Here is a 22703-nt window from a genome sequence, read left to right as displayed (position 1 = left end):
ATATCTTTCTGATCATAGCTAATTGTCTATGACTTTTAGTTGAAGTAGAAACTCCAAAGCAACCGTGTCAACCTTCCCCTTGTGGTCCAAACAGTCAATGTCGTGAAGTCAATGGTCAAGCAGTATGTTCTTGCTTACCTAATTATATAGGAAGCCCACCAGGTTGTAGACCAGAATGTACAGTGAGCTCAGAATGTACATCTGACAAAGCATGTCAGAATCAGAAATGTGTAGATCCCTGTCCTGGAACTTGCGGTCTCAACGCCAAATGTTTGGTCATTCACCATGCTCCAATTTGTAGTTGTCTGCCCGAATTCACAGGAGATCCATTTACAAGATGTTATTCGTTACCACGTAAGACTCATTAATTAATTTTCATTTAAAACCCAATTTAAAATCTCATATTTTAGCACCAGTTACCGTCGTAGAGCCTGAGATAATTAATCCATGTGTTCCTTCACCATGCGGACCCAATTCAGAATGTAAACAAATAGGATCTTCTCCAGCTTGTTCATGTTTACCAAACTTTATGGGTAGTCCACCCAACTGTAGACCAGAGTGTAGCGTAAACTCAGATTGTACCAGCAATTTTGCTTGCATAAACCAAAAATGTAAAGACCCTTGTCCTGGATCTTGCGGACAAGATGCTAGATGTAGTGTGTTTAGTCATACTCCAATTTGTAATTGTCCAGAAGGGTATACTGGTGATCCGTTCAGTTATTGCAGAATTCTACCACCTACAAGTACGTACCAATATGATTCCGTAAATAAACTTTTATTTTATACCAATTCCGTTTTTTTAGCTCCCGAACCAGTAATCGATCCTTGCAGTAACTCACCCTGTGGTTCCAATGCCGAATGTCTCAACGGTGTATGCACTTGTTTGCCAGAATATCACGGTGATCCTTACAGAGGTTGCAGACCCGAATGTGTGTTACACACAGACTGTCCAAGAGATAAGACTTGTATAAGAAATAAATGTAAAGACCCATGTCCTGGAACCTGCGGACAAAATGCTGAATGTACTGTTATTAACCATATCCCAACTTGTTCTTGTATTGCGGGATACACTGGAAGCGCCTTTATACAATGTAATCCCATACCAGGTATTTTATATAATTTGCGTTAACCAGTGGTATCTTCATCAAAATATTTTTTAGTTGAATTGCCAAAGAATCCTTGCAATCCTACACCTTGTGGTCCAAACAGCCAATGTCGGGAAATAAACAGTCAAGCTGTCTGTTCTTGCGTGCCAGGTTTTATCGGATCCCCACCAACTTGCAGACCAGAGTGTGTAGCAAGCACAGAATGTTCTCTAAACGAAGCTTGTGTTAATCAGAAATGTATAGATCCATGTCCAGGAACTTGTGGAATAAACACTCAATGTCAAGTCGTAAACCATAACCCAATCTGCAGTTGTAAGCAAAGGTTTAGTGGAGATCCTTTCACCAGGTGCTCGTTAATAAGTAAGCAGGTAATCAACTTGCTTAATTATATCCCATTAACATACGAATGTCTATTTTAGTTGAAGAAACAGTTGTTGTTCCTACAAATCCGTGCCAGCCGTCTCCTTGTGGCGCGAATTCTGAATGTAGACCAGTGGGAGATTCTCCATCCTGTACTTGCTTGCCAGACTTTACGGGCTCTCCTCCAAATTGTAAACCAGAATGTATTAGTAACTCAGAGTGTACGAATCATTTAGCATGTATAAACCAGAAATGTAAAGATCCTTGTGTTGGTGTTTGTGGTTCAAATGCCGAATGTAGAGCTATAAGTCATACTCCAAATTGTCTATGTCCTGCTGGATTTACAGGAGATCCTTTCAGCCAATGTTTACCTCAGCCACGTAAGACATTACAATATTTTAAAATAATCAATTATTGTTAATACCATATAATTACTTTTAGAAGTCATACCTACGGAAATACTTTCTCCATGTTCTCCTTCTCCATGCGGAGCCAATGCGGTTTGTAGACAACAAAATGGTGCTGGATCGTGTTCTTGCTTACCAGAATACATAGGCAATCCCTACGAAGGATGTAGACCAGAGTGTACTCTAAATTCAGATTGTCCTTATGATAAAACATGTGTCAGAAATAAGTGCATAGATCCCTGTCCTGGTACTTGTGGCCAAAACAGCGACTGTCAAGTAGTTAATCATTTACCATCTTGTACATGCCGAATTGGCTATACTGGTGATCCATTTAGATTCTGTCGAATATTACCACCAGAACGTAAGTTGAGCTTATTTTGTGTTTCTTCTGTCATTTGATAATACTGTATAATCGTTTTTAGCGGTAGTAGAAGAACGTCCTCAAAATCCTTGTAGCCCTAGCCCTTGTGGTCCAAACAGTCAATGCAAAAATATAAACAGTCAAGCCGTCTGTTCTTGTCTGCCCAATTATATAGGAAGTCCACCCGGTTGTAGGCCTGAATGTACAGCAAGTGCTGAATGTCCACAAAATAAAGCTTGCATCAATCAAAAATGCGCAGATCCATGCGCAGGCAATTGTGGGTTAAATACAGATTGTAAAGTCATAAACCATAGTCCTATATGCATATGCAAAGGAGGTTACACTGGAGATCCATTTTCTAGATGCTATCCTACACCTCGTAAGTACGACAAATCACAAGAAATAGCCGTATAGTAAAATATCACACTTTATTTTAGCTCCTGTCCCTGAACCAGTAATACCGGTAATTACAAATCCATGCGTACCATCACCATGTGGGCAAAATAGCATTTGTAGGGACAACGGAAACTCGCCATCCTGCTCATGTTTACCAAACTATATAGGCACTCCACCAAACTGTAGGCCTGAATGTACGATTAATTCTGAATGTGCCAGTAATTTAGCTTGCATTAGACAAAAATGTACTGATCCTTGCCCTGGATCTTGCGGAGCTGGTGCTGTATGTAGTGTCACAAATCATAATCCCATATGTTCATGTCCCGAGGGATTCACTGGCGATCCGTTTACCTACTGCCAACTAAAACCAAAGCAAGTGACACCAGTGATAACAGATCCATGTAATCCTAGCCCTTGCGGAGCAAATACACAATGCAATGACGGAATATGTTCTTGTTTACCTGAATACCAAGGTGATCCTTACGCTGGTTGCAGGCCCGAATGCGTATTAAACAACGACTGTCCAAGAAATAAGGCTTGTGTTAGAAACAAATGTATAGATCCATGTGTAGGTACTTGTGGTCAGAACGCTGAATGTGCTGTTTTAAATCATATTCCTGTATGTAGCTGTAGAGATGGTTTTACAGGAAGTGCTTTCATATTATGCAGGGAAATAGAACGTAAGTTCAGTATCAGTTGTAAGTCGATATTTTTTTTAAACAAACTTTTCCAATTAGGTCTACCACCTGCTAATCCATGTTCTCCAAGTCCATGTGGTCCAAACAGTCAATGTAGAGAAATTAACGGACAAGCAGTTTGTTCTTGTGTCCCAGGATTTATCGGTTCCCCTCCATCTTGTAGACCTGAATGTGTAACTAGTTCAGAATGTGCTCTAAATGAAGCGTGTCAAAACCAAAAATGTGCCAATCCATGTCTTGGTAGCTGTGGAATAGGAGCGCTTTGTCAAGTCGTAAAACATAATCCCATTTGCAGTTGTCCACCCAAGTACAGCGGTGATCCATTTACACGATGCCTGTTGATACGTAAGATACACTAAACGTTGTTGAAGAAACATTATTTTTATTATATATTAAATATTTTTAGAAGAAGTAGTGGCGCCTCCAAGTCATCCGTGCTCTCCATCACCATGCGGACCTCATTCACAATGCAAGGAAATAGGTGATGCTCCAGCTTGCACCTGCTTAGAAGGTTTTCTGGGATCTCCTCCAAATTGCAAACCAGAGTGCATCAGCAATTCTGAATGTGCAAATCATTTGGCTTGTATCAACCAAAAATGTAAAGACCCTTGTCCAGGAATATGTGGCCAGAACTCAGAATGTAGAGTAGTCAGTCACACACCCAACTGTGTTTGTTTACCTGGTTATCAAGGAGATCCTTTCAGTTATTGCAATTTACCAATACCAGTTCTCAACGAGGTTTTATCACCTTGCAATCCTTCACCATGTGGTGCTAATGCAGAATGTAGAGAACAGAATGGAGCAGGATCTTGTGCATGTCTTAGAGATTATTTAGGCAACCCTTACGAAGGCTGTAGACCTGAGTGTACTATTAACTCAGATTGCCCATCTAACAAAGCATGTTCAAACAACAAATGCAAAGATCCCTGCCCGGGAACTTGTGGACCGAACGCTCTTTGCCAAGTCATAAGCCATGTTCCATCTTGTACATGTAATATCGGATACACTGGCGATCCGTTCAGATTCTGTTCTTTGATTCCTAATAAACGTAAGTTGCTTAATTTCTTTTTAAGAATACATTTTTATTAAATATAATAATTTTAGCTGTTATTGAAGAACCGTCAAATCCGTGTCAAAATTCGCCTTGTGGACCAAACAGCCAATGTCGTGAAGTAAACAAACAAGCAGTATGTTCTTGTTTACCAGAATATTCTGGTAGTCCTCCAAATTGTAGACCAGAATGTGTAGTTAGTACAGAATGTCCCCAAAATAGAGCTTGTATAAACCAAAAATGTGCTGACCCTTGTCCGGGTACTTGTGGAATAGGAGCTACATGCCAAACTATTAACCACAGTCCTATATGTTCTTGCAGAAATGGTAATACTGGTAATCCATTCACAAGATGTTATCCATTACCACGTAAGTCAGCATATCGGTTAATGTTATTTGTCTTTGTTAACCTTATTTTTTTATTAGCTTCACCACCCGAAACAGTTGAAGTGAAAAACCCTTGTGTTCCATCTCCTTGTGGACCAAGCTCTCAATGCCAAGAACGTGCCGGTTCAGCAGTATGCTCTTGTCTGCCCGATTTCATCGGTAGTCCACCCAACTGTAGACCCGAATGTACCATTAACTCAGAATGTGCTAGCAACTTGGCGTGTATCAATCAAAAATGTAAAGATCCTTGTATAGGGGCCTGTGCCATTAACGGCTTGTGTAACGTCATTAATCATGTACCCACATGTACCTGTCCAGATGGTTATACAGGAGATCCGTTCAATAATTGTGTCCTGAAACCTGTCATACGTACGTATCTAGTTCCATAGTTATTTAGACCAGGGAACTAATGATTTTCCCATGACACTCGTTGATACAGATATCTAACAACTGATTTTGTTGTTGTGTAACCAACTTTTACCTCTAAACGATTGATGGAATTTGCAGAAAATATTTCTGTTGCAGTAAAAGGCACGGTAAACTGCACTAGAGTTCTCCATAATCTATTTAATTACTTACTTTGTTTAGAATATTTTCGCCTGTAATATCAGAATTAATTTGTATAAAACGAGTAAAAATTCAAATGGAATTTTAAATATTATTGTTTATTTGGCTAATAATGAATGTATAAATATGATGGTTAACCTGCTGTACAATTATTTTGTTAATAACATTATAATAGTGTACTTACTGATTATTTAAATTTATAAGTCATCATCATCGTCACTAAATTCACTACCGCTATCATTATGTAAATCTTTAATCACTGGAATAATTTCACTAATTTTATTTTCCCGGATCCACCACTCTTCTATTAATTTTTCATATTTATTTACAGTTTTGGCCCATATTTCTGGAGTTACAATTTCAAGAGCTTCTTGCCACAATTTCCGTAACTGCATCGTCACTGTATCCACTGCATCCAACGTGATTATCATAATACATTTTATATATACCCCAGATGTGTTCGATGTAGAGGTGTGCTTATTAGTTCTTTTAGACGAACTAGTTCAAGAGAACTATTTCACAAAAATGAACTAGTTCAGTGAACTAGTTCGCGAAAGAACTATTTGTAGGACCGAAATCGAAATCCAACCCTAACATAACTGGTTGCCAGATGTCTCGTCTTATCATCACACAAGCTCGGCGCCGGCCGCGCGTTTTCTTCGGTTTTCAGTCAGTCTTTCACTCTTTCACTACCATTATACAAGTAGTTCGGGTTCGGAACCATTTCTTTCGATCGTATGTTTAGATTTAAATGTTTTAAATTTATTTCTCAAATGTTTTGCAAATAACTTTTTTTTTATTTGCAAACAATTATTAAGATTTGTTTTTTATTAGCCGTTTTAAATATAAATATGGCTCACGTATGACTTATTTTCATATTTACGTATATTTAAACTCATAGGTATCTATATTAGGTTATTTCTAAAAGAACCTTACAAAAAAAATCAGTGAATTTTCTAGGAACATTAAATAACACATATTCATTCTCACTTTTACATAAAAGTATATTTTATGTAGATGCATCAATCATTTTAACCATAACTTAAAATTGTTATTTCAAAATTACAATACGAGAAACAGCACAGCATGTCAACATTCAAGCCAATGCATGGGCATAAGATCCGAACCATTATGATATTTAAGACTGTTTATGTTATTGTCACGTTCATAAAAATTATGATCTGTTATCTGAGGCTAATCGACACTTCTTTTTTTAAACTAGTCAGTCCATCCCATTCTCAAAATAATAAATATATGATCTCATTCATTCATTATTTTCTTCTTTAAAAGTTGAGACACAATTTATAATGCAAATCGTTCGCAGTGAACTAGTTCTATGAAAATTAATTTCAATTAGTTCAGTTGAAAGAATCGTTCATTTGAACTATTTCGATGGTGAACTACACATCTCTAGTTCGATGGGATTAAACTGGCAGTGATACGGCGGTAACCGTAGTACTTGATGTCCATAACTTGATACAATTTGGTCAACTATATAAATTGTTGGTTTTTCGTTACGTTTCGAAATTTCCAGTAACTCTGATTTGAAGGCGTATTTCGGGAAATTGATATTATTTTTAACTAACCAATTTTTTATGCTCGGTACGTTTCACGACTGTTTTGGTTGTTTCTCCAAAATATCTGAATAATGTAAGATGCATTATCTAAAACTATAACTGATGGTTCACTCAGACTAGGTAACAGTTTCTCCTCAAGCCATTTAACAAACATATCTGCATTCATGTTTTCATGGTAATCAGCAGATTTTGATTTTGAAGAAAAAATCAAAGAATGAAGAATGATATGTCTTTTGCCTTCGCTATCTGTGTGTTTTATTGATTTTATGCTGTCGTTTTGCCAAATTCTTTTAATTCCACCCTTTGAAAATATCCGTGTCTCATCTAAGTATACGAATGTTGCATTTTCAGATTTAAGTCTAGTACATTCTCTCAAAAATTTAATTCTTTTGTGAACCACACTACTCCTTTTCCATAAAAGTAACCTATTATTTTCTTTTTTGAATTTAAATCCTAAATCTCTCAACACTTTCCAAAGACTAGTCCGCTTAATTTCAGAAACTTGTCTTTCTCTTATTTTGGCCAATAAAGTATCTAAACTGACATATTGATTGTTTTCGCGTATTCGATATAAAATATTGCGAATTTCAAATTTTTTTCCATCAGGTAAGTCAATGCTCCTAGAATGTTTACGAGTTGTTTTCTTGTCTTCGTGATACTCAGTCACAGTAAGATCTTCTTGAGAATCTCTGACAGTCTTCTTTACAGTTTTTTGCTTTCTTTCACTTATCCCAAGTGCGTCACAAACGCGTTAATTTATACATAATAATGACTTTAAAGGTTCACCATTGTCTCTTTCCATGGTAAAGTATTTATGCACATTTGCAATTAATTTATCAATATATAACTTACGTCTAGACATGATGGTCAATTGAAACTACACTTTTGAATTACAATATACTGAGTTTAGATCAATATAACAGAAACTTTCTAACTGTTGTGCTTGAGATGTAAAATATAATATAACCGCTTACAAAGATCCTAAAGACATTAAGCATATTAGCCTAATGATCATTAGGAATGTATATATAATAATAACGGATTGATTACGGCTATTGCCGCTTCTCCGCCCCCAATTTCCATATTTTTCTGTCATATGCAGTTGCCTCTTCTAAGTCTCTTGCCGCCATTGCTTCATCAATATCGTTGCGCCAACTTCTCCGTGGTCGTCCTCTCTTTCTTCTTTCAAGAGGGATCTATTCCAGTATTCTTCTAGGCCATCTGTACTCTGGCATTCTTTTAACATGTCCGAACCAGATTAATCGTTAGGAATGCCAATTGTAATTTAATTATGTTTGATAAAAAATTTAGAAATGGTTGAAAACCATACATAAACAAATTAAAATGTTTCCCATAATTATTTTATTTTTAGTACAAGTGAAGGGTAAGGGGAAAAAACAAACGATGTCACAAAAGTAACTTACAGAGAAAAGTTAATCAACGTGACTAATCTGCTGGTTATGATCTTAGAAATAAATAAAACTGCATACAAATATTTTTAAGTAGTTTATTACTATATTATTAATATCTAAACAAAAGAATACGAACTTAACATTATTAGATTTTGTTGAAAAAATAAAAAAGCACGTTAACGTCACAAATAACTTGTTAAAAACCAACGTTGTCCACTTTCTACATAAGCCTACACAGAGATTTTTCATTTGTATAGCAATGTTTCGTAAAATTCTTGAGCATTTTGAAGACAAAATCGTTTTAAAACTTGTAAATCGTTGTACTTAGCCTGGGAAATCGGTAATGGTCTATGGTATGCTTGACTTGGTAGCTCAAATTCGCCATCTTTCATTTTTCTTGGAACAACAGATTTTATTGATCTACCTGTTATTTGCTTGCTTTCCCAAATGCCATTATAAGTGGTTCGGTAAAAAACCAATCCGCGTTTGTCTTTCACCAATCGAAGTTCTCTTACTTGTTGCAGAGCTATTGGACACTTACGAATAAATTTTTCTTGGAGAAATGTAGTCCACTGTTTCGTTAATGTCTGGTCCACGTCTATAACTTTGGACGGTTCCGGCTTTTTTCTTGCATCTTTTAACACATTTATCCAATCTACGGATAGTTCAATCTTAGTCTTCAAATTTATCAAGCCCATGTTTTTATCACATTCTAGATACGAATGTCCTCTAATGGGGAATGTAACTTGAATAGTATCTAGACGCTTTATGTCATGGACAATGTAATGAAGTAGCCGAACAACTGTGAAATTTTTATTTTGTCCACCAGCTGAGTCGCAGAAAATGTGAAGATGACGGACTTCTGTTGGTAGTTCATTAAAAATGAAATAGAAGAGAAACGATGATACCTCGTCGGATCCTTTCCTTGACACATATTCAGGATATGTAAAAAAACAGGATTTTCCTGAAGACGGCACATGAATGTTGCAAGAAAACATAGAAAGTTGTCTCCTATAATAAACATCGTTAGTGCTGATGTTGGGTAGCGAAATGTTTTTCTGGTAGTCCATGACGATTGATTCATATTCAAAAGTTCTCCTAGCTTTTATTCGGGCAGCTCGTTTTCTATCATAGAAAACTTGGGCACGACTTTTGTGCAAGTTATTTTCAGTAGATAGAGCTTTTATCTGTGCTGCATCGTCAACAGAATGAAAAGTCTTGATTTTTGCATTAAACTCATCACACTTGCTACAGGTATCTGCCCTTGGGTATCCAAATGAAATGTTGAATTTGTTATTAAAGATATTTCGGTACGTGTCATATGAAACAGATGCAATAGGATACTTTTCTTTAAACATTTGGAACATTTTCATAATATTTAACTCTTCACTTAAATACACTTTTTTCGAGTCCTGAATGCTATAATGACTTAACCTGCCCCGAAATGAAGCAATATGTTGCTGAATTTGGTTACTCAAATCAGAAGTTAACTGACGATGTTTCGAAGAATGCTTTCCTCTTTTGTCGACAGGAGCAAGTCCGGATGTTTTCAGAGATGCTTGAATATGAACCAACTTAGATCTAGTAATACCATGCATTGCAGTAAAAGCACTACTGCAGACAGATATTTCTTCTATGTTTTCTCTCTTCACTCGTACTCTGTAGTGGTAGGTAGCATCATGGTGTTGTTCTCCATCGACTTGTCGTGACCTTCGTCTTACAACTGGCAATACAGCAATCAATCCAGCTAAATAACAGTTTTGAGCATCAATTGATTCTAGTTGATTGAATCCGTTAAGTATGTTTTGCCTCTCTTGAGCAGTAGTGTTTTCAAAACACTTCAGTCTTTTACACTTACAATCATCTCCTAACTCGTGAGCCTGCAATCTTAACTTTTTCATTACATCTGCAGTTCGACCAATTTTCTGTCGTTTCTTGGTTTTTTTTAACAGATCGTCACACAAATATTCTTCACTCGAACTTATCTTGACATAAACTGCCGCGAAAGACGAAAAGAACAAAACATGACGTAAAATTGTCACGCCCTGTTAACTGTCGTTGCTATGCAACTAGTTGGACTACGTCGGTTGTTTACCAGTACCGCGCGGACAACGTTTGTTTTAAACCAGTATGGGTATTTTCTAATGCTTTCTTATTTGGACACCGTTGGTATTATTCCTATACAATTTACCTGATTTGATTACCTGAAATTCTTATAAAATGGACATCGTTTGTTTTTTCCCCTTACCCTTCAAGTATTTTCGTTTGAAAATAAAAAGTTAAATATATTTAGCAAAACCCTAACTTTAACCCGTAATCGCAGACGTATCAAAAACGGTACACTCTAACAGACATATTATGCTCAGTCTAACCACCACTATTTAAATTGACAAAATGTTCTAGTTTACTCCGAAGTATTTTTTAACAAAAATTAAAAATGATATTTTAGTACTTTGTATATCTACTTTGAATATAAATTATTCTTAGCACGAAAGAAATTTACTTTAAATAACATTATGCAAGAATACTATTATTGAAAAACAATGTAACAAAATATGCAAAACTATGAACAACGGGTTAATGACACATATATTTATTTTATACCTAAAATTTAGCAAAGTGTTAAACATTATGGAGAACACCAGTGCAGTTTACCGTGCCTTTTACTACAACGAAAGGATTTCTGCGAATTAAGTGAATCGATTAGAGGTGTAAGTTGGTTGAATGTACTATAACCAAAATATATGCAAAAAAACTCCATTTTTTACTATAAACAATATAATATGTACAATGTAACATCGCTATTTGATTTCAAATACTTAAGGTGGGGACCGTTAAATTATATGGAAAACTGACACAATTTTACTTAAAAAGCATAGAAAATCCTGATACCTGTATTAATGAGTGTCTCGAAAAAGGCTTTTGATTGGCTAATTTCTCTGCTCTTATTACTACATCTAAGATATAGTTATTATTAAATCATTAAAAAATATTGTAGAGCCCTCAGTTGAACAAGATCCTTGCAATCCCAGTCCCTGCGGACCGAATGCTGAATGCAGTAACGGCATTTGTAGTTGTATCACCGAATACCAAGGAGATCAGTATAGGGGATGTAGACCTGAATGTATATTAAATACCGATTGTCCCAGGAATAAAGCTTGCATAAGACAAAAATGTAAAGACCCATGTCCTGGCACATGTGGACAAAATGCCGAATGTTCCATTTTCAACCATATTCCAGTCTGCTCTTGTATTCCTGGATACACAGGAAATGCTTTTGTATTATGTAATCCAGTAAGAGAAGGTAAATTGCTCAATGTGTGTTATAGATAAGTGCTAATTTGGTTGCATTTTAGTCCGACCCAATGTCAATCTATGCCAACCCTCACCTTGTGGTCCAAATAGCGAATGTAGAGAAATCAATCAACGAGCAGTGTGTTCTTGCATAATTGGTTACAAGGGATCTCCACCAACTTGCAGACCAGAATGTATATCTAGTTCAGAATGTCCACTCAATGAAGCATGTGTTAATCAGAAATGTATAGACCCTTGCCCTGGTACTTGTGGTTTAAACGCAAAATGTCAAACTGCCAATCATAATCCTATTTGTAGTTGTTCACCTCGACATACTGGTGATCCATTTGTAAGATGTCTCCTCTTTGGTAAGAAATAATACTAATATTTGTTGGAATTATTGTTATCTACTTGCAATTTTAGTTGTAGAGCCTGTTGAAGTTCCGACTAATCCTTGCCAACCATCTCCCTGTGGCCTAAATGCTGAATGTAGAGAAATTAATGGTTCCCCATCTTGTTCTTGCTTGCCGGAATATCTGGGGGTACCTCCAAACTGTAGACCGGAATGTACTAATAACATGGAATGTGCCAGCAACTTAGCGTGTATAAATAAGAAATGTGTCAACCCTTGCTCCGGAATGTGTGGACAGAATGCAGAGTGCCGCGTTGTCAGTCATACGCCGATATGTGTTTGCGCTCAAGGCTATACAGGAGATGCTTTTATATCTTGTCACATAGATCAAGTAGAAACCGCAGTAGAAAATATTTCGCCATGTGTGCCGTCACCTTGTGGACCAAACGCACAATGTAGACCTAGGAATCGAGTAGGTTCCTGTACATGCATGCCTGAATATATAGGAAACGCTTATGAAGGCTGTAGGCCAGAATGTTCCTTGAACACGGATTGTCCCCCAAATAAAGCATGTGTTAAAAACAAATGTGTGGATCCATGCCCAGGAACATGTGGACAAAATGCAAACTGCCAAGTATTACAACACTTGCCCTCTTGTACTTGCATACCTGGCTACACAGGAGATCCATTTAGGTTCTGCAGTATACAGACTGTAGAAAGTAAGTGTTGAATTTAAATTTATTTTTAATTTGTTCATTTTATATTTTGATTTAAAGAGAAAGATTAATCGCCCAAACTGTTTTAGTTCCTAAACCACAAATGCCATGCCAACCGTCGCCATGTGGTCCCAATAGTCAATGTCGTGAGGTAAATGAACAATCAGTATGTTCTTGCTTACCCAACTATATAGGAACTCCACCAGGATGTAGACCTGAATGTACAATAAGCTCCGAATGTCCACAAGATAAAGCTTGTATAAACCAAAAGTGCAGCGATCCTTGCCCTGGCTCTTGTGGCTTAAATACAAAATGTCAAGTTGTTAATCACAGTCCTATCTGTACTTGCGTTCAAGGATACAGTGGGGATCCATTTGCTAGATGCCTACCAATACCAAGTAAATATCCACCTATTGACGTGTTTATTTTCCTTTTATTTTACTCAGTGAATCTTATTCAAACTTTATTTTAGCTCCTCCTATAAATGTTCCACTAGCACCAGTACGCGATCCGTGTGTTCCGACGCCTTGTGGATCAAATTCAGTATGTAGAAATTTGGGTAATTTGCCGTCTTGCTCTTGTATAGTTGGATATATGGGAAGTCCTCCAAATTGTAGACCTGAATGTTCCAATAACTTCGAATGTGCTAGCAATTTAGCTTGTATCAGAGAAAAATGTGTGGACCCATGCCCAGGATCTTGTGGAGCTTTGGCTCAATGCTCAGTAATTAACCACACGCCTACATGTTCTTGTCCTGATGGATATACTGGAGATCCGTTCACATATTGTCAACTAAAGCCACCTACAGGTATATTCTGTAATATTATATATGCATATATATACATATATATATATATATATATATATATATATATATATATATATATATATATATATATATATAAAGTAAAAGTATTTGATTTCTAAAATTATTTTAGTGGAACCAATTGAGAAAGATCCATGCAATCCATCACCGTGTGGAGTAAATGCCGATTGTAGTGGTGCTGGTGTCTGTACTTGTAGACCCGAATATCAAGGTGATCCTTATAGGGAATGCCGACCTGAATGTGTGCTAAACAACGATTGTCCAAGAGACAAGGCTTGCTCCCGAAATAAATGCATTGACCCGTGCGTTGGCACTTGTGGACAAAACGCAGAATGTGCTGTTATTAATCACATACCTTCGTGTACATGTCTACGAGGATATAGAGGAAATGCTTTTATAAACTGTAATCAAATTCCACCTGAAATACCCAAAAATCCTTGCCAACCTTCACCATGCGGTCCAAATAGTCAGTGTAAAGAAATCAACGGACAAGCAGTATGTTCTTGTGTTTTAGGATATTTGGGAAGTCCACCAAATTGCAGACCCGAATGCGCGGTCTCCACAGAATGCCCTCTAAACCAAGCTTGTGTTAACCAAAAGTGTGTAAATCCTTGTCCTGGTACTTGTGGTCTTAACTCTGAATGTCATGTCGTTAATCACAACCCGATATGTAGCTGCATCAGAGGTTATTCAGGAGATCCATTTACAAGATGCTTAATAATTCGTAAGTTCTACAGCAGTTTATTTTGCTACGTTTTAATCATACCTTGATAATATAATTCTAAAACGTATAAAATTTTAGCTCCTGAAAAACCAGTACAGTTAGATCCTTGCAATCCATCACCATGTGGTCCAAATTCGCAATGCAAACCTATAGGTGACTCCCCGTCTTGCTCATGTTTGCCAGAATTTACAGGTTCTCCTCCAAATTGTCGCCCAGAATGTGTGAGTAACTCGGAATGTGCCAGCCATTTGGCCTGTATCAACCAGAAATGCCAAAATCCATGTTCCAACGGAGTTTGCGGTCAAAACGCAGAATGCAGAGTGGTTAGTCATACTCCTAATTGCATCTGCATTAACAATTACGTGGGAAATCCATTTGTTGTTTGTTCCCCTCCACAAAGTAAGTCCACAAAGGTATTTGGTGTATGGAAATATTTATTTATAATGTTTTAGAACCACCAGTAAGAGAAATAGTGACTCCATGCTCCCCATCTCCTTGTGGATCAAACGCTCAATGTAGAGAACAAAATGCTGCAGGGTCTTGTGTATGCTTACCTGATTTTATAGGCAATCCTTATGAAGGTTGTAGACCAGAATGTACACTAAATTCTGATTGTCCCTCTAATAAAGCATGTGTCAACAACAAATGTAAAGATCCTTGTCCAGGAACCTGTGGGCAGAATGCCAACTGTCAAGTTATTAACCACCTACCATCTTGTACTTGTATAACAGGTTATACTGGAGATCCGTTCAGATACTGCAATGTAGCTGCTGGTGAGATCTTAATGATTAAAAAAGGTTCTATTCCAAATAATAATAATTTATCTTTTAGCTGTTATCGAGGAACCTTCTAATCCTTGTCAACCTTCTCCTTGTGGAGCTAACAGTCAATGTCGCGAAGTCAATAAGCAAGCGGTATGTTCTTGTTTGCCAAATTATATTGGAACTCCTCCAGGCTGCAGACCAGAGTGCACAGTCAGCTCTGAATGTGCTCAGAATAAAGCATGCATAAATCAAAAATGTGGCGATCCCTGTCCCGGAACTTGTGGTCTGAATACCTTGTGTAACGTTATCAACCATAGTCCTATTTGTAGCTGTAAGGTACAGTTTACAGGAGATCCGTTCTCAAGATGCTATCCCATTCCTCGTAAGTTTTTTCTATATATACTTAGACTTTCATCATCCAATGAATGTTTTTTAGCTCAACCAGTCATAACTATTGAAGAATCAACACCAAACCCGTGTGTTCCTTCCCCATGCGGTCCAAACAGTCAGTGTAGAGAGATAGGATCTACCCCATCTTGCTCTTGTTTGCCAAATTACATCGGTTCACCTCCAAACTGTAGGCCAGAGTGTGCCATTAACTCTGAATGTTCTAGCAACCTAGCTTGTATAAATCAAAAATGCACGGATCCTTGTCCAGGCTCTTGTGGATCGTTGGCTCAATGTAATGTTATTAATCATATCCCAACTTGTACTTGTCCCGAAGGATATACAGGAGATCCGTTTAGTTATTGTCAGCTTAAGCCACTGATTAGTAAGTCCTCGCTAGTAATAAAATAATTCTGAATTTACTAAAAATTTCATTTGTAGCAGAACCTGTTCAAGTTGATAAATGTAACCCATCACCATGTGGACCAAATGCTGAATGTAATGAAGGAATATGTACATGTTTACCAGAATATCAAGGTGATCCTTACATAGAATGTCGACCAGAATGTGTACTCAATAATGATTGTCCTAAAAACAAGGCCTGTGTAAGAAATAAATGTAAAGATCCATGTCCTGGTACTTGTGGACAAAACGCAGAATGCTCTGTAATCAACCACGTGGCTATTTGCTCATGTATACCTGGATACCAAGGCAATGCTTTCGTACTTTGCTCCAAGGCAATAGGTACTGCTAATTTACAATTTGAATCCATCTTTTCTAACTCCTGTTTTTGTTATAGTACCTCAAAATGTTAACCCATGCAACCCAACACCTTGCGGACCAAACAGTCAATGTAGAGAAATTAATGAACAAGCAGTGTGTTCATGTGTTCCAGGATTCATAGGCTCTCCTCCAACTTGTAGGCCTGAATGTGTGTCTAGTTCAGAATGTGCTCTTAACAGAGCTTGTGTTAACCAAAAATGTATCGATCCTTGTCCGGGAACTTGTGGAATAAACGCTCTGTGTCAAGTGGTAAACCACAATCCAATATGTAGCTGCCAACCAGGTCAAAGCGGAGATCCGTTTACACGATGTGTGACAATAAGTAAATTTTTAAATAAATCGATATATCTTGATTGAAATGAAACCAATAACAGTACTCTTGTAATGTATTGTTAATGGTTTCAAAGGCTTAACCTATATTTTCAGTCAAGAAATATGACCGACACAGTAATAACTAGTCTTTCTTGCAGAAGTGGAACCAGTAGAACAAGTGAATCCATGTCAACCGTCCCCTTGTGGACCTAATTCCCAATGTCGTGACATCAGCGGTTCGCCATCTTGTTCTTGTTTACCAGAATTTACCGGTACTCCGCCAAACTGTCGCCCCGAATGCGTCAGTAACTCAGAATGTGCGTCCAATTTAGCCTGTATCAATCAAAAATGTAAAGACCCATGCCCTGGTATTTGCGGACAAAACGCAGAGTGTAGAACTGTTAGTCATACCCCACAGTGCGTATGCGCCACAGGATATGTAGGCAACCCATTTTTCAGTTGTGATTTACCACCATGTAAGTTTATTAGCGCATTTATTAGCTGTTGTTTCCCACCAAAAAAATACTAATTCCTCTCTCCCCAAATGCTTGATTTACTAATCTCTGGATCCGTGATTGCAAACAGGATTTGATAGGCGTGTTAAGGTTTTTGAGTGTAGGTTAGAGGAAGAAATTAAAGGAAATAACAAAATATGCGGTCTACAATAAAGAATACTTGTTATTTCATATAATTTCTGGTAAAAAAATTTAATAGAGCGAAATATTTCATGTCTGGCGTTTTAGCAAAGAATTTTGGAGCATAAAAATGAAAAACGTCTTTCTATTTACTTATCATAGGTATATACTCTTCCTTTCAAAATATATATTACGTTACTTTAATCAATATATTTTATCTAACATACAGTTCATAAGTATAAATGTTTACCAAAGATAACTTTGAAAAATATGTGTAAAATAAGATGGTTTTTAAACTTTCTAAATTTTATCAAGTATCACCTTGACTGCGGCGGTTAAATACTTAGTATACTAGTTCTTGCGTCAGATGTCCCCGGAGATACGTTATGGTCTATTCTGTCTGTGCGACTGTGCGTCACATGCCCCCTGTGGCATATGTGTACATGTAAGTACTTCATGTCCTCTAGTACACAGATGTGCTATATATATGCATATATTACATACCTTATAATAACTTTTGCATATATTACATACAGAAAACTATTATAGAAGTATTAATCTACTTTCCTCTCAAACAGGACATGCCGCCAACATTCGGTGTAGCACACACAGCTAAACAAATTTTCTCTTGGAGGTAATTGGATAGAATTAAAGGTGTTTATAAAAACAAAATACTTTATATTAAAATAAACAGCATAAACGCATTTTAAAATTAATTGGCAATTTCTGCTTATTCTTATTAATTATGTGCCTTATTAAGACAAAGCAAACAATATCCAGGTTGAGCAGGGAAATCGGAACAAAAAGTTATAATACTACGAACTTTTTTATTCACTTCACGTTAACTTAAACCTGAAGATTTCAATACTTGACTTGACGAACGCCTTTACATGGCTCTCGTCGTTTCGTTCCAAATCCTTCAAGTTTGGTAAAAGTATGCACTCTTTTTTTGAAGTGGTTTTTCTTCAGGTGATTGTATTAAATTATAAGCTAACTGATGTCTAAATTCTGTAATGCTCATTTTTGTTTCAGAGCACATATTGAATAGAATTAAACTATTAACAATTGCTGTTCCGAGTATCATCTCAAATACTACTTTCCTAAAAAAATTAATAAGAAAGAGATATTAAAATTATAATTAATTTTTTTTTCTTACCGGTACCATTTCAAGCTTCGACGTAGCACTGTATGGTAAGATGACATCTTCTCAGAATAGTCTACGCCTTTCTTTGCAGAGTTAATCAATTATACATTTCGGTTTTACAATATCTTCCTTTTGTCTATTCTGCTTTCCTGTTGGAATCAACTGTTTAGTATAGGCTGGGACACTTGAAATTATTAACACAGATCTCTTATCGATCCACTTAATATTTCTTAGTCCATCTTTGTTTTTTCCAATGACCTCTGTTAAAAGGACAACTTGTTGTTAGAACAACTGCTTCAGAGTGTGCTACATTAACTGGTTGTTGTTCGTTTTCCCCAATGTAAATACTTACATTGAAAGTATAGTCTTCAGGAAAACAGAGTTTGTATAGTTTCACTCCATATTTATGAGTCTTGTTGGGGATGTACTGACGAAAATTGAGTCTCCCTCTGAAAGGTACCATAGATTCATCTATAACGAGAATGTTGCCAGGCACCATTATTCTTTGAAAATCTTGAATCAACTTCGTAACTAAATTTTCTATTCTGCATAATCTATTAGTGGTATCAGATGTCTCATTATTTTTAAAATGAAGAAGTTCCAAGAAAAGCAAAAAGCGGTCTCGAGTTAAAACTTTTGCGATAAATTTATTATAAAATATATCACCTTTCTTCTTTAAGTGCCATCTCCGCGACGAAGGTTGGCAATCATTATGGCTATTCTGACCTTCGAGACAGCTGCTCTGAACAATTGCCTTGAGCTGCAACCAAACCACTCTCTCAGGTTCTTCAACCAGGAACTCCTAGCCTTTACTTTTCCTTGAATTATTTATTTGTCTCATATCATCTTTAGACCAATATAAATTTAAATATGGTCTGTGAGTAAGACCTATTGTGGTTATTACTCTTAAGAAGGCTCTTATTTCAGTTTTGTTTGTAGCTGTCCATAAATTTAACCTGGATTTTCTTGAGTGTCGCATACTTAATTGTTGAACACCATAAATGTTGGTTTCATTAACAATAATATCCAATATTTCATTAGTTACGAAGTGACTAAAAACATCTATTGGTTTCTGTACCTTATGCGGTTCAATACCAACTAATGTATTCTTTCTTACTACAAAATCATCACCATCTACATATTCTTCTAAATCACACCATTCATCACTACCACTATTCTCAGCACTGTTCATTATTATTTGATGGAACTTGCTCATATGGTGCAATAATAATTTCGTCGTCACTATCAATAAAAGAATTTAAATTGGAGGATGAAGAGGCATCGTCACTGTCAAAGGGATCTTCGATACTTTCGGCATCAGATGGAGATTGAGTTGCTGTCTGCTCATTCTCCATATCGAGTTCATCAGCCTGTTCGTTATCCATTTTGTGTTCGATTTCTGTTCGTATAAACTGTTGTTCGTTTTCATTATTAAAATTTTCATCACTTTCAATCAACCCTGTATTATCATGTAATTCATTTAAAATAGTATTTGTTTCAGAACTCTCTCCACAGTTTTTATGATCACTGATTGTTTGTTCATTTGCAACTTGCTCCTTTTGTTTTACTATATCAACCATATATCTTGTAACGAATTATTTTATTTGCCTACCATAGGGTCAGATTATAAGGGGTAGAAAATTGGGGACATAAATTATGGGGGTTGAGATAGGGCAAGCAAAATAAATCGAAACGAATACGAACGACACTCAGGGTTTGTTAGGAGAGCTGGGGTCGTGGATAAGTAAATGGCAAGGGGGTTGGATTGGGGCAACTACAAAAAAATGAAACAACGGGGTTACTTACATGAATCTCCTGGGACAAATGAACAAGACTTTTAGCTATTTAAGACAAAAAAAGGGCGCCGCTTCGAAGGATCCTAAACTTGCTGGATGAAAAAAAAGGCTCTTCCTTCCTAAAAAAGTAAACACAAAAAAATGTTAGGAGATTTTTCTAAAATAAAAGACAAAATGGTTCAGAGAAATGAAATAAACATTTATTTTTGTCTCACATAAACAGTTACATAAACAGATAAACAAATTATATGGGTTTATACCAAAATAAAATATAAAAAAGACTCACATATATCCTATCTGTTAACATAGTTATAAATAACTATTAAGTTATTTATAACTGTGGCAGAAATAGAGTATTAAAATTAAAGATCTATCTTTTAATTAAAATGAAAGTTCATAAAGTTAACCTCTTCAAAAAAAACAAAATAAACAAACGTCATAGAAAATTTAAGGCTAGCTGTCATATGTCAACATTTACACTGACGACAAAGAACAAATAAATTGACAGCATAAACACACCCTTGAATTACAATATATAATACATATTACATTATTTAAATTGTTATGAAAGCAATTATTGTTATTTGAAAAAAATGTCTACTTTACTTTGAAAATTAAACACAAAATGTTACCTGGGTTTTCACATAAAATTTTGCACTGAATCTTCTAGGATTATTGCTAAAATTTCTGGGGTTGAACTCTCTGGACATGATAAAAAAACTGCTTCAGGAACAAAACAGGAACAGCGAGGTTGAAGAAGCACTGAACACTTAATTTCTGCTATAATTTCCACTCAAAACCGTTGTTTTGGAGACATTTCCTATGACATGCGATCGTTTATAATGTAAAAGTTTCAATTCTGCATTTTTAGTCATATTTCAAATGCCTCATATTGATTGCCAAAAATCGAAATTTTCATGTTATTGGTTTTGAAGACTGATCTCCAAAATGAAAATTTCACTACAACCGGTCAATGAAAGTGGATTTTATAGGGAAGCCCGGGGGTAAAGGTGGTATTTTTAGGGGTCAAATCTCTGACTACTGGACTAAAATGACGATGGCATTTTTACATGAATTGTAAAGAGTAATAAAATGTCCTACGTGCCTCAGTTCGACGAGGTTCTACCCCGGTTAGCCTTTTTTTTCAAAACTTCACCGACAATAAATTTAAAAAGCAGCTTTTAACAGATTAAAAGTTCAAATTTTATTAAAACATTCAGTTTTGTTTGATTAAAACAAAGCGATTTTACTTCTCCAAAAACTGAATTCATGACTTTAAATTTATAAAAGTCGTAATGTCTTCGGTTCTAATTAACGAAAATTAATGCTTTGTTTTATTTACCTCGAGGGATATATCATAAAAATGCATTTAGTTAATTTGTGAATTATTTATTTAACCGAGTAATTTGTTTAAAGAATTTAAAATAAATAGCGAAATATTTATTAAATAAAATGAATTTGATATCGATATTAAGAGTAAACTAAATATTAGACTGAATGTTTACTTGGTCAAGATAGTATTTTCAGTTTATTCCTCGTTTACTTATGATTTACAATGAAATTATTACAAAAAAATTTCCTGCAATGATTCAACATAATAGACAATTTGTTGTTAATAAAGAGCGACGTCGTACCATCAAAATATTTCAATATATCATAATGACAGGATGATGGTGATAATATTAAACAAGTACCTAATATTAGGCAAAGAACATATAGGGCGGATCATGTCAACGATGTCATAGAAAGACGGGATTAAAGAGATGAAAAATTATCTGAAACCTATTACCTATAAGAGAGTCAATGCAAGATACCAGACGCCTGGAGAAACAGCAAAATGATACTAATGTTCAAGAAAGGAGATAAACAAGACCCCAACAATTATAGAGGTATAAATCTACTGAACACCGCACTTAAGCTTACCACAAAAGTCCTAAACAACACAATCAATAAACTAACAACTTTATTAGATAAACAACAAGGATTCAGATCCGGAGGATCCTACGTAGACGCCGTATTTGTACTAAGACAAATCACAGAAAAGGCCATCGAGTACAATAAACCAGCATATCTATGTTTTATAGACTTGCAAAGGCTTTCGATCGCATCCAAGTCGAAGACGTCTTAAACCTACTGTAAAAAATAAACATACCAATCAATATTATACAAACAATCGAAAACATCTACTTCCATAATCAAATACAAGCAAAGATAAATGGAAAACTAACACAGTGTATACCATTACAAAGCGGAGTCAGACAGGGTGACTCGTTAGGCCCACTTCCCTTGAATATAATAATGGATGAAATAATACAAGCAGTACGTAAAGGTAATGGTTACAGAATGCGAAACAAAGAAAACCAAATATTATGTTATACAGACGACGCCGTATTAATCGCCGAAACACAAGACGAGCTCCAAAGATTAACACACATCTTCAATACAAAGGCCAAGAAATACAATATGATAATATAAGCAGAAAAAACCAAATGTATGACAACATCTAAATACCCACTACGATGTAAAATCGAAATTGATGGGAAAATAATAAAGCAGGAAGGAAGGCTTAGATATCTGGGAATATATATAACTAGTTACGGAGATGTTGAAGAAAAAGTACGACAACAAGTCGGACATAAATGGATGGGT

General features: G+C 36.0%; 1 protein-coding gene across 3 annotated transcripts in view; it reads left to right on the top strand.

The window, feature by feature from the left end:
• dpy (fibrillin-like protein dumpy) overlaps positions 1-22703 on the top strand; it is a 532146-nt gene that overhangs the window by 464651 nt on the left and 44792 nt on the right. For 2 of the 3 annotated variants that reach the window (XM_072531422.1, XM_072531421.1), the window contains 25 exons: positions 40-354; positions 411-743; positions 804-1106; positions 1161-1466; positions 1526-1846; positions 1908-2234; positions 2296-2613; positions 2672-3310; positions 3368-3673; positions 3735-4376; positions 4433-4747; positions 4805-5134; positions 11320-11625; positions 11678-11983; positions 12039-12686; positions 12773-13081; positions 13156-13491; positions 13622-14233; positions 14312-14632; positions 14686-15006; positions 15065-15379; positions 15434-15769; positions 15826-16128; positions 16184-16489; positions 16638-16955. The exons of the other annotated variant lie outside the window; for it this stretch is intronic. In XM_072531422.1, the coding sequence (XP_072387523.1) occupies positions 40-354; positions 411-743; positions 804-1106; positions 1161-1466; positions 1526-1846; positions 1908-2234; positions 2296-2613; positions 2672-3310; positions 3368-3673; positions 3735-4376; positions 4433-4747; positions 4805-5134; positions 11320-11625; positions 11678-11983; positions 12039-12686; positions 12773-13081; positions 13156-13491; positions 13622-14233; positions 14312-14632; positions 14686-15006; positions 15065-15379; positions 15434-15769; positions 15826-16128; positions 16184-16489; positions 16638-16955 (9192 nt within the window). The remainder of the gene's footprint in view (positions 1-39; positions 355-410; positions 744-803; positions 1107-1160; positions 1467-1525; positions 1847-1907; positions 2235-2295; positions 2614-2671; positions 3311-3367; positions 3674-3734; positions 4377-4432; positions 4748-4804; positions 5135-11319; positions 11626-11677; positions 11984-12038; positions 12687-12772; positions 13082-13155; positions 13492-13621; positions 14234-14311; positions 14633-14685; positions 15007-15064; positions 15380-15433; positions 15770-15825; positions 16129-16183; positions 16490-16637; positions 16956-22703) is intronic. 3 annotated transcript variants of the gene reach the window in all.

The sequence above is a fragment of the Diabrotica undecimpunctata genome, chromosome 5, assembly GCF_040954645.1.
Source record: "Diabrotica undecimpunctata isolate CICGRU chromosome 5, icDiaUnde3, whole genome shotgun sequence".
Classification (NCBI taxonomy): domain Eukaryota; kingdom Metazoa; phylum Arthropoda; class Insecta; order Coleoptera; family Chrysomelidae; genus Diabrotica; species Diabrotica undecimpunctata.
This window is presented reverse-complemented; position numbering and strand designations above follow the sequence as displayed.